The 11,998-nt window shown below is 35.9% G+C and overlaps 3 protein-coding genes and 4 non-coding genes across 8 annotated transcripts; 5 read left to right on the plus strand and 2 right to left on the minus strand.

Moving 5' to 3' along the window:
- The first annotated feature begins 578 nt into the window (after nt 1–578).
- Nucleotides 579–6,250, plus strand: LOC6643343 (fatty-acid amide hydrolase 2-A). The gene is made up of 4 exons (XM_002066036.4): nt 579–742; nt 3,982–4,252; nt 4,321–4,540; nt 4,603–6,250. The coding sequence occupies exons 2-4, from the start codon at nt 4,082–4,084 to the stop codon at nt 5,787–5,789; spliced, it is 1,578 nt and encodes a 525-aa protein (XP_002066072.1). The 5' UTR covers nt 579–742; nt 3,982–4,081; the 3' UTR covers nt 5,790–6,250.
- LOC6643342 (sentrin-specific protease 8) lies at nt 6,237–7,767 on the minus strand. 2 transcript variants are annotated; one of them, XM_023176281.2, is made up of 2 exons: nt 7,650–7,767; nt 6,237–7,259 (listed from the first exon to the last, which is right to left on the minus strand). In XM_023176281.2, the coding sequence occupies exon 2, from the start codon at nt 7,148–7,150 to the stop codon at nt 6,497–6,499; it is 654 nt and encodes a 217-aa protein (XP_023032049.1). In that variant the 5' UTR covers nt 7,151–7,259; nt 7,650–7,767; the 3' UTR covers nt 6,237–6,496. The 2 variants fall into 2 exon arrangements, with proteins under 2 accessions (XP_023032049.1, XP_002066071.1); XM_002066035.4 differs by lacking the exon at nt 7,650–7,767 and adding an exon at nt 7,336–7,471.
- Nucleotides 7,768–8,282: 515 nt separating this feature from the next.
- On the minus strand, nt 8,283–8,354 carry Trnah-gug. Its single transcript has one exon. It is a non-coding gene; the product is annotated as a tRNA-His (tRNA).
- A 127-nt stretch (nt 8,355–8,481) lies between these two features.
- On the plus strand, nt 8,482–9,328 carry LOC6643340. Its single transcript, XM_002066034.3, has one exon. The coding sequence runs from the start codon at nt 8,531–8,533 to the stop codon at nt 9,272–9,274; it is 744 nt and encodes a 247-aa protein (XP_002066070.1). The 5' UTR covers nt 8,482–8,530; the 3' UTR covers nt 9,275–9,328.
- An 83-nt stretch (nt 9,329–9,411) lies between these two features.
- Trnah-gug lies at nt 9,412–9,483 on the plus strand. The gene has a single exon. It is a non-coding gene; the product is annotated as a tRNA-His (tRNA).
- A 1,217-nt stretch (nt 9,484–10,700) lies between these two features.
- Nucleotides 10,701–10,772, plus strand: Trnah-gug. The gene has a single exon. It is a non-coding gene; the product is annotated as a tRNA-His (tRNA).
- A 971-nt stretch (nt 10,773–11,743) lies between these two features.
- Trnah-gug lies at nt 11,744–11,815 on the plus strand. The gene has a single exon. It is a non-coding gene; the product is annotated as a tRNA-His (tRNA).
- Nucleotides 11,816–11,998: the final 183 nt, after the last annotated feature.

Genomic DNA, 11,998 nt, shown 5'->3' on the forward strand with positions numbered 1-11,998 from the left:
CTGGCATTCAATGTCCATTGAGCTGTGTTCTTGGAAAAGTGTGCATTCCCGCCAAAGTCGGCGCATATTTCTGGCATATTTTGTATGGGGAAAAACATGGGTGGTCAACAAAAATGCAATTTTCTCGAAAACCGTTCACACGTTTTCATTGAAATTTCTTGGGGATTATAATGAATAATTGGGGAAAATTCTGGCATTTCATTGTCATTGAGCTGTGCCTTTGGAGCTGTGCTGAACAAATACGTAAAATGCCCATTTTCATGGAAAAATTGTAAATATATAGAATGCTCAAAATCCTCCAAAAGTGAATAAAAACAACAGATTGATATATTTTTTAGCATATTAAACTTTATTTCATTTAAAATAGTTACTAAATAGCTGAAAAATTGAAAATCAAAAATGCAAAAAACTTAACAGTGGGTTAACAGAGGGTTGTGGATAACTCGGCATTAACAGTGTGGCTAACTTTACGCACATAAACAAATACGATAGCGATAACTGTTGTTTCCAGCAGTGTTCAATTCATTATTCAATTTGTACGTCTGTCGCGGGTGTCTGTAGTATAAACATATATAATATATATATAGTCTGTTAAATAAATTACACGAGAGTGTGTGTATGTAGTGTTTGTTTGATGATTGTTTTTGCGCGCCTTACAAATTGCCGCCAACCGGTTCTGTGGAAATTCTCAAAACAATAAAATTGAAGGATACAAAGGAAATAACTACATTCACTTAGAAATGTACGTTTTTTATACAGAATCAATTGCGATAAATGTACATTCCTAGCATATGCATAATAAAATAAAGAAAAGAAGACACTTGATGAATTCATAATCCACATACACACAGAATTCATATATGTACATATGTACATGCATACATAAATAATAGTTCTCGCTGGATGAGGTCATTCCGTATTCCCCTTTTTTTCTACCTTACTCCTGTCATTTACCGGTCGAGTCGTTTGCTTTGCCACCTTTTAGGTTTCTCTTCTTCTTCCTATATTTGTTCTCATTCTCATATTGAAATCAATAGCAATATTCTGACCTACCCACCTACACCTATGTATGCCGCACTCCTCCCTCATTTAATTAGCCTGAGCACGCAATTAACAGCTTGACACAAAAAGAGAGAGAGAGAGGGAGCCTCTCCTGAAGCAACAGGTTGGTCCCTTTAAGGGTCGTAGTGGCTAAAATGACTATGTAGAAGTTCTTATACCCTATCTATGCATATGTATGACTAAGTGACTTATTTAGTTGAACAGTCGAAATCGTGTATAATATATTCATACATTTTAATTTGTCACGCCAACTGAGAAAAATTCAAAGCTTCTGTTTTGTAACTTTATAGCAACAATAAACAGTTGGTCATAGGTTAGGCGCAACCAATTTCATTTTGTTTTTCAACTAAACTGTTTTAGGCATGCATTGGCTATGGAAGATCGTGGAAAAACCTATAAGAGTCTGTAATCACGCAAGGCAATATAGAATTGGCCTAAATTAAGATAAAGAAATAGTTTATTTATTAGTACATATGCTCAAATCCTGTAGGGTATGCTAAAACAAAAGCCAATAGGACTTTGGATTGTGATATTTATTTTTACCCAAGCATTTACTGTTAATCTTATCAGATGATTACCCATGTTTAAACAGTTATAATCGTTTTGAATTTGAATTGCTTCCATGATTTATAGAAATTACTTCACATGCAAGTACATACTCGTACATATACATATGTACATATATGCATATATAGGTATGTTTATATGTTTGTATAATATTTCTCGGATGTGAAATCTTTGACTTGTTGTTAAGCCATTTCCATTCTATTCTCACATGTCTGGCAATTCAATTAAAGTTATTAATAAGCAAACAAAAGGGTAAACAAATTGAGACTATGCCCCAAACGTTGCTGATAATGACACAGTTATAATACAGTGACAATGAAATTGAAATGTTTCGAGCAACATGTTGAGATAAGGAGAAATAGTATAGCAACTGGAAAAGTTTCTCTGTATGGGTTTGGGCTCATAAAAACAAAAAACAGCTGCACACTACAACAAAGCTTGAAGCAATATTAGCTTTTTATTTTTATCGGGCTCTACTCGGGCATAATAAACAAAGGGACTTTTATATATGTATGTATGTATTTACATAAGTATGTCTGTAAAAATTCTATGAATCATTTGATATGGATTGTATGTATACCCTGCCCTGGGAATTAAAAACAAATCGGCATGCTAAGTTAAAAATCACTTTTTTCTATTTTTAAAGTATAACAAGTTAGTTATTTTAAACTCTTTTTTTTGCAAACAGTTTTAAAAATTGGCATTTATAATTTTTAATTTATTCTTAGTACTATTAAAACGATTTACATATGTACATACATATGTATTTATGTATGTATATGTATTTTGCAAATCTCCTTTCTTGGCGTTTAAGCTACATATTATTTATTGCTTTTTGAAGTTTATTTTAACTTGTTCAGAAAATAAAAGATAAAAAAAAGAATCGTCACATCATGCCATATCACAAATCTAGAAAAACTTCAATGTGAACCAAACAAATTAGTCTATACAAACAATTTCCAAATGTTTGATGATTTGTGAAAAGTTTCCGTTGTTTAACTTTAAATTGTTTACAGGTTAAACAAAAAACATTTGTTTAAGGAACAGTTTGTCACTAGCACCATTTAAATCAATTAAACTGTTCGCGAGAACGGCAAAGATTTTATTTTAGTTCACAATGCTATATATTTTTTTGATGGAATTTGTTTATTCTGGCACTTTTATAAAGGCTGCTAATTTTTTCATACCCTTTTAAAAAGTATATTAGCTTTGGTCAGAGGTGTGCAAGCCATAAGAGGAATCATTTCCGATCATATAATCTTGATCGCCAGGCAGAGTGAAGTTTATATAGGCATGTCTTTGCAAAGTCGACTTCAGGCATCTCACCCCTGTTTCATATGAACCCCATACCTCCGTTATTTTTGAAGAAATTATTCAAAAAATACAGAATTGTCGGTTAAAAATACTCACTATTTACTCTGCGAAATTTCATAAAGATTTGTCAACTATGTCATATAGTTCCTATTAACATGATCGTCCCAAAATATAATATTGGTAAGAAGAAATTTTTTGTTTTTAAAGCAAAAGCCAAAATTCTGCCAAATTTGATCGAAATCCAATAACTATATAAACCTCAAGTTAATTAATGGCCCGTTCTTTGCCAAAAAAGTATTTCCTAGGGTAAAAAATCTTCGGCATGTGCAAAGTTAGCCCGGCCCTCTGTTCTGGTTTTTTTTGTGCTAAAATTCTCTCCTATTTCTCTTTGTCTGGATCGTGCTCTCCCGTATTTTCATCTATAATTTCATCAACACATGAGTCAGAGTTCAGATTCAGATGGCGGCAATTGGTTTTGCCCAATTGAAAGTCAGAAAACTATGTATAACAAATCGATTGGCAATAATTGAGTAAATTTGCTGATTGCAGTGTTTGTCCATAAAATAGATTTGTGGGCTATCTAAGTACATTCAGCTGCAAATTAGTTTACATATCTGTCCCTACTACCATATCTTGGATCATAAGCCTATGGAAATAATTTTACAATGGAAATATAATTTTGAAAATACTAAAAACATTCCATTTATAATTCCATGAAATAAAATTAACAAGTTATATATGTATGAGTACTTTTGACTTGTTCTCAATAAAGACAAAAAAAGTTAAAAGCTCCAGTTATCCCACAAAATGAAGACTTTATACTACTATACTATATACGTAAACATACACTCAATCGTATATATATTCATCCACAAAAAAAAAAAGAAAAAAAATTTTCATGGAAGTCAAACGCAAATATTTATACAAGATTGCCCAGATATACATATGTATGGATATGTATAAATATATGCTCTCCCTTTCTCTCACTTCCTCTCTTTATATACTTAATGTTTCTGTTTTTCTTTATAAATCTTTTAGAGACACAGAAACCTGCATATAGACATATACATATGGGCCACATCAACCTTAGAGGAACTGCGAAACTTCTTTGAAAAACATTTTTCCCTACTCCATCACGATGTCAGGAACCAGCACTTTGGGTGCCTACATATTTGGCATGCTTCAGAGTTTTATACGATTCATATTCCGTCTGGTCTATGGGTCTAAGGGTGAGAGTATGCCAGCTATAACAGATCCTATTCTGTTAGAATCGGCATCATCGTTGGCTAAAAAAATACGAGAGCAAAAGGTGAGCAAAATACAGAGTTGAACATTAAAGTCGTCTGGCTAAAAGCTAATTAATCTTAATCCCATTAGCTAAGCAGTGTCGAAGTGTTGGAGTCCTTTATTCGTCGTATCCAAGAAGTGAATCCCATTCTTAATTGCGTGGTAGATGAACGATTCGATGCCGCCCTCAAGGATGCAGCTGAAGCGGATAGCCTTATCAAATCGGGACAATATAGTCTGGAGCAATTGGCTAAGGAAAAACCGTTTCTGGGTGTGCCCATAACAACCAAAGATTGTATATCGGTTAAGGGTAAGCAATATCATTTCATGATCGATAAGTGTCTAATGAAATTACCCCATACTTCTTGGCAGGTATGCTGCACACTGCCGGTTTATATGTACGTCGTGATATACGTGGATCTCAGGATGCCGATGCCATAGCCTTAATGCGTCGTGCTGGAGCTATTCCATTGGCCCTCACCAATGTGTCCGAGGTGTGCATGTGGTGGGAGAGCAACAACACTGTCCATGGCCGTACGCGCAATGCCTATGATACGAATCGCATTGTGGGTGGTTCCAGTGGGGGCGAGGGATGCGTTCAGTCAGCAGCTGCTTCAGCATTTGGCCTCGGCTCTGATATTGGCGGCTCAATTCGCATGCCTGCATTCTTCAATGGCATCTTTGGACACAAACCAAGCAAACTGGTGGTGTCCAATGTCGGACAATTTCCTACCCCCTTCAGTGCTGAGCAGAATGCGTTTCTGGGTCTGGGACCCATGTCACGCTTTGCCGAAGATTTGCGTCCAATGCTGAAAATTATGGCAGGCGAAAAGGCCTCGTCCCTGCATCTGGATGAGCCTGTTGATTTGACTAAGCTTAAGTTTTTCTACCAAGAATCCGACGGTGGAGCCAAACTTGTGTCCTCTGTTGATCCGGACCTCAGTGAGGCGCTGCAGAAAGTTGTGAAACATTTAAACGCGAAATTCGGCAGCAAACAGGTGGAACGTATCCAGTTGCCACAATTCAAGCAATCGGCAGCCATTTGGTTTGCCAACATGCGCGATGACAGTGGCCATGGGTTTGCCTATCAGCTGGGTAACCTGGATCACGACATCAACACTTATTGGGAGCTCTGCAAGTGGCTAGTCGGAGCCTCAAAGCACACATTTATTGGCCTGACCACTGCCATAATGGACAGTGCCCAGTGTAAACATGGATCGTCCAAATATCAGCATTTAGTGCGCAAACGCAACGATTTACGTGATGAAATTCAACGTCTAGTGGGCAACAATGGCGTCCTTATATATCCCACGCATCCCACAGTGGCTCCCTATCACAACGAGCCGATTCTACGACCAATTAATTTTGCCTATACTGGAATTGTAAATGTTCTTGGCTTTCCGGCAACGGCGGTGCCATTGGGCATCGGTAGTGAAGGACTTCCGCTGGGCGTCCAAGTCATTGCCAATTTCAATGAGGATCGTCTGTGCTTGGCCGTTGCCGAGGAACTAGAACGTGCCTTTGGAGGCTGGTCAAGACCAGAAATTCGTATCAATTAAGTCGACAGATCAGAAGTACATACATTTATATATATGTAGAGACTAGGCTCGTAGTAAAAAGTTATTGTCCAACCAACCCACCCATAATTATCCAACCAATTTGTTATGATACAAGTCGCTGTGTACCCTTGTGCCTCGTTTATATATCAAATTTTTGGAAGTGGTTTTTATCTGTAGAGAAATATGTATGTTTCTTTTTTAATAATTATAAATTTACTGTTTAGTGTTTAAGAGATTAATCTATATATCCTTGTCCAGTTTCGGGAAGGACAATGTTTGTATTTTGCATTTAAAATAAATCAAAAAAGCAACAAACAAAAAATGGATATATAATTTAGATCTCATCTCTTTTGCAGTCTCACATTATATATGGTGACTATAACCTGAGATTTATCGGGTTTCTTGAGCAAACATTTCGGCTATATAATAAACAAACAGAGCGACGACTTTGCGATAATCAATTGTTTTTCTTACTTTTATTTTATTCTATAATGCAAAACATGGGGGTTTAATTACTGGACAATTTGTTGTTGTAATTATTGTGTGCCTGGCACTGGGTAGTGGGGGAAAGACGCGTGTGACACTAAACACATTAAAATTATGAATATCAAATTCATTCTCAATTTATCTCCATACATATATATATCTCTTTGTGTGTGTGTTTACCTAAAACTACAAAAACTGGAACAAGAGCGGCTCCATGTTATTTAACTCTTGCCGCCAAGCGAAAGAATTAGTTTCAAGAGCTCTGTTCGCTTAGCCTTAACCGTATCGATATGTAGAGATGGCAGACCCACTATCACTTCATACCGATTTAAGTAGTCGGAAATGAGATCGGTCATGCAGATGACATGGATACCACAATCATAGTTATTTGTTTGTTGAAGACATCGCATGGGCTTAAATCGAGCCTGACGTACACCCAAGACACCTTTCAATTTATGCATCAATTCCATGGAGTTGCTCGTATTATTGTTTCCATACGAGTCAAAATGATAGAACGTTTTCTCGGGTCGGGAAAAGACCAGCAAAGACCAATGAGTGCCACCTGCTTCCGTAGTTTCATTGTCATTCAGGACAAAGAAGATAAATGGCTTTGTGGCGGCATCGTTCTGCCCGAGCAGTTGATTCAATTCCTGTTCATCCATATATTTCATACACTGCGTCACCTCCGGCGCTATAAAATACAGATCCGAATTGGATTTATACTTGACATGGGTCAGGTACTCATAGTAGAAACTCAATATCTGATCATTCAGCCAATGAGGTCCCTGCAACAGCTGAACATCCGACATCCGAAGACATGCATCGTGAAAACTCAACGAGATGGGATCTGCCTTGGATCCTTGGACATTACTCATCTTGTGATGATGATGCAGCAGATGATTGTTGTTGTTGATCCGGCCACTGGAACGTCGTGAGGATTGCTGGCCAGTATTCAAATTCGTCTGATTCTGACGAGTGTGTTGCCTGTCAAAGAAACAAAAAAAAAAGAAATGTATTTCGTTAATTTACTTCTCCGCATGCAGATTAGGCTCCAGTGCACCTCAAAACTTTTCTCTGTTGTGGCAACATCTTGGTCAAATCAAAAAAAAATCACTTTTTATCATTAAATTTTTTTATTAAAATTCTATTAATTCTCAGTTGCGGTACTTTATGCTTCCAAAGCTAATATTGAAATGACGTTGCCCAGTCATTTTGTGCGCCTCTTCCCTTTCGCTTTCATTCGCCGGCCGGCGAATACGCATATCAAAACAAAAAGCGTAATAACGTTGGCATTGGAGTTGCACTAAATTGAGTTTTTCACAGCTGATTGCCAACTTGTTAGGTTGAATATTAAAGACCTTGGCCATCACTTACCAGTTTTTCTACTTGTGTCAGTGTATTCCTAAAAATGGATCGATTATTTATATATGAAATGTGTATTGCATTCTGTTGCATTTACTTATGGCTTTTGCAAGAAAAAAGAGTAGGCAAGAAACAAACTTTACAACACTGTCCAAACGTTAATAAGGGCACTCTTCAAAATAATATACAGTCACGACTGGCTGGGAGAGAATAAGCCTTCAGTTACAGTTCCCCAGAACAGTATATAACATTAACATTATATCATAATAAGAAATATTTGAAATATTAGAATTATTATGAAAAACTTAAAAAGAAGCACTTAAATTATAAAAATAACAAACATTCACTAATTTCAATTTCTCACTAGTTTCACTTACTGACAAATTAATATACATACAAATCTTACACAAATATTAAATTGCGGTTCTAGCAATCGTGTAGTAATTATTAAATTGATTGAGTAAAACTTTTCACATGTTTGTATGCTTTTATAACTTTTATAACTAATTTATGTTTTAATGCTTTTTTGGAATTGTCACAAAAAATACCCGTTAGGAATGGCATTCATGAAAAACATTAACTTCATTAAATAAAAAAAATAAAAAAAAAAAACTGCCGGCTCCGTGACAATGCATATTGCAGCATTGCCGTGACCAGGATTCGAACCTGGGTTACCACGGCCACAACGTGGGGTCCTAACCACTAGACGATCACGGCTACGTCGGCTTGTTTGCAAAGGCCGACAAATGACGTACAAACAAATCACCATTTTTTGTGCCACTAATGTGACCAAATTTCGGCAACTTCAAGCATTTTTGCATTCCCCCGCTACTCAACACTACATAAATAAAGAAGCATATCATAACAATAACAAATCTAAAAAAAATTTTATAATGAGCTCAATTGAAATTCCAGATTCTGAGGAAGATGAGGAAAACGTCTCCGAAGAGAAAGTCCTGGAACTAGAATACAAATTCAACGTGGAGGAGCGACCTGCTACACCTGTTAAGCCTGATGATGCGGAATCAAACTTTGATGGCGCCAATAGCACTGAGCACACACCAAAAAAGAGAACGGTTTTGGCTCATTCAGCTACCGGTTCGTCACCAAGTTCTTCCGATGCAACCACAACTTCGCCCACCACAGCAAATGGGACAGAATCCAATGACAACACAAAATCAGTTCGTCATCGTGCCCGTAAAACCCAGCACCAGCCGCGTCCAACAGATACCGACATTCAATTCGAGACCATAGCATCCGGCGTCGATAGCCCTACTGAAGCACATGTAGAATCAACGTCCACACCCGCCAAGCAGTTAAAGATGCTACATGAGGAGGACTCGTCAGCGCAAGGATACAACAACCAGATACAAGTGGCAATCACCGAGATGTTAAATAAAAACGAAATGCAGGATGAAATTAAAAGAATTGCTAGGGAAAGGGTTCGCTGCAACTTTCTGCTGGCCACTTATCAGCTGCCAGATATGAACTTCACCCTTAACACTTCAATAGACACGCTACGAAATCAGTTCCTAGACCGTCTTAAGCAGCGGCGAGAAAAGGCCAGGTTGGCTGCATTAGCCAAAGGAGCATCAGTAAAAAAGACCATTGTAAAGGCCAAACCGCACCACTCATAGTGAATCACTCGAATAAATGAATACATATTAATGTTAAAATGTACAAAAATTAAAGTTCATAGTTTTTGTAGTTTATTTTTTCTGCGCATGCCTCTGAAAACAGCGTGTTGGCCGGCCCGATTCAACAGCCCGATGTAGCCGTGATCGTCTAGTGGTTAGGACCCCACGTTGTGGCCGTGGTAACCCAGGTTCGAATCCTGGTCACGGCAATGCTGCGATATGCATTGTCACGGAATTGGGTTTTTTTTTTAAGTTTTTACAACTTTAATTTTTTCACCCCAATTTCTATTCTTTCTTTTTTGTATAAATACCAATAAATAAAATAAATCAAATAATTTACCCCATTTTGTGAAATCACATGCTAAGGGGTGGGTAGGGTTTTGCAATTTTTTTTTTATTTTTATTTTAAAATTTATTGAAAATTATTATATTATATTTTTTTAAATCTTTAGAGTTTAAAGAATGTTGTGTGAAAATTTGAAGTAAATCGGAGTAAAACAGGCAAAGATATAGCTCTTCAAGTGATTGGCCTTCAGTGAAGCTGTTTGAGTATAAAAAACTTTCAAATGCGTTTTCCTCAAAACGACTTTTCCAAAATTTGCGTTCACTGTAATTTCAAAACTACTTGACCGATTCATTTTAAACTTGATAGACATTTTCGATATATAAAATGCCTTCCCCCAACGTATAGTTTACATTTTTTTTTCTTATTAAGAGTGTTTTCCACTCTCAAAATGGCGGAACTTTTCGCGAAAAATTGAAGTTTATACTTTAGACGGCAATCAAACATTTTAAAGTGAAAAAAAGTAATCAGAGACTATATAATTTTCTTAAACCACATTTCCAAAAAAAAAAACGAAAAAAATATGTTTTTTTATACAAAGAACGCTACCCATTCCCTAAAAAGTAACTTAAAGGCAATTTCTTTAGCACTACAAGCGAAAAATACGAATCAAACTGATCATATTAAAAGCAAAGTGCTTTTCTGTTTATAATTTTATCAAAACTTTGCATGCTTGGGAGTAAAAACTTATATATCATACATACATAAACATGTACATATGTATGTATGTATGTACATATGTAATTAATAAAGCTATTGCTTAACTTACACTATTCCTATAGTAGCTAGTTTAAATTAATTGTAAGTTCTTAAGTCAACATTTAAACATTGCACAAAATTGACTGTGCATAATATTGGTATAAATTAAATTGATTATAAAATTTTGAAAGCAGAAAGGCCTGCAACAATAGTGAATTGGTAATTATATTTAATTATAGTCTTGTTTGCCTTGCTAGGCTAACAAGACGAAATCGTTGTTACTTTCTCTTTTAAATGAAAACTAATTATTGTTTCTTTAGCCCTGGTTTCAAGCGAGTTTCACAAATATGACATTTGGCAAACCAGATTCAACAACCTCACATAGCCGTGATCGTCTAGTGGTTAGGACCCCACGTTGTGGCCGTGGTAACCCAGGTTCGAATCCTGGTCACGGCAATGCTGCAAGATGCATTGTCACGGAGTTAGGTTAATTTTTTTTTTATAAATTGTGAATTAATTCACAATTGATTAGATTGTTTATTTAAGTTAGTCAACGCATTTAATATGTACTTACATTAAATTTCTTTTGAATATATCAACTATTCAAATTGATTAGATTTGTCTAAATAAATTGGAAGCTACTGAATTCGATCTACTGAAATTTGTTTTTGTAAAATATTTAATGTTGCAAATAAAATTTATCGCTTGATAAGCATTAGTCGCTTGACTAATTAGAAATGAGGAATCTATGCATGTATGTATGTATATCCAAATATGTTATTACTTAAAAATATTGACTTTTGTCTCTCTATTACTTTAAGCCCAATACCCTATATACAATTAACTTAATTGAACATTTTTGAATTGGTGTTTGCAACACAAACACAAAATTGCATATACTTAACAAATTGTCCGGTCAACCGATTATGACCTTAGTACTGATTAATCGCAGTCTAATCCACCGTTTTGTATATTTTATTTTTTGAAACAATGAATAGTAGAATAAAATTGTGTAATCCGGAAGGGTTTGCGATCCTTTTTTTTTACAATTTTGTCATAATATTTTAAACAATGATAGTTTAAAAATTATAATGGAAATAGTCTAATTGATTACTTTGAAATGTGTTTTCTGACTTTCAATCCGTATCCTTCCTTAAAATTCAATACCTATGGCATCTTCAAGTTTCTCAAAGGTTTTCCAGAAATTTCATTCACGATTTTATTAATACATATAACTATTATAATAAGTTAAATTTTGCTTATGAATTGATACCATTACTTGCCCGTTAAATTTTACTAGATCATTTTTTACCACTCGAAAAAGGAACACCCTAAATGAGCGTAAGTAACTGTAATTAAAGCCAATTTCTCCAATAATAGCCAAACTGCTTGGCTGCTTAGACGCTGTTTATTAAGCACCCGACGTAGCCGTGATCGTCTAGTGGTTAGGACCCCACGTTGTGGCCGTGGTAACCCAGGTTCGAATCCTGGTCACGGCAATGCTGCAATACGCATTGTCACGGAGTTCGGTTTTTTTTTTCTTTCCACGATTTGAATCGTCCATGGTCCCTACACACCAAGTTAAAGTATTTTTTTAAATGCCGCATGGAAAGCATAGTTTTCCTCGATCCGCAGCACGATGGTCTCATATCATCTGGTGGCCTCTTTTCTCCTGACATCTG

This window comes from Drosophila willistoni, assembly GCF_018902025.1.
Source record: "Drosophila willistoni isolate 14030-0811.24 chromosome 2L unlocalized genomic scaffold, UCI_dwil_1.1 Seg168, whole genome shotgun sequence".
NCBI lineage: Eukaryota > Metazoa > Arthropoda > Insecta > Diptera > Drosophilidae > Drosophila > Drosophila willistoni.

Excerpts from the sequence above, each read along its gene's own strand:
- LOC6643343 (XM_002066036.4), top strand. The coding sequence starts at position 4,082 with ATGTCAGGAACCAGCACTTTGGGTGCCTACATATTTGGCATGCTTCAG. Across the intron at positions 4,253-4,320 it reads AAAAAATACGAGAGCAAAAG|CTAAGCAGTGTCGAAGTGTT; the intron begins GTGAGCAAAATA and ends TAATCCCATTAG. Across the intron at positions 4,541-4,602 it reads AGATTGTATATCGGTTAAGG|GTATGCTGCACACTGCCGGT; the intron begins GTAAGCAATATC and ends ACTTCTTGGCAG.
- LOC6643340 (XM_002066034.3), top strand. The coding sequence starts at position 8,531 with ATGAGCTCAATTGAAATTCCAGATTCTGAGGAAGATGAGGAAAACGTC.
- LOC6643342 (XM_002066035.4), bottom strand. The coding sequence starts at position 7,364 with ATGTTGCCACAACAGAGAAAAGTTTTGAG. Across the intron at positions 7,260-7,335 it reads CAACAGAGAAAAGTTTTGAG|GCAACACACTCGTCAGAATC; the intron begins GTGCACTGGAGC and ends TTTCTTTGACAG.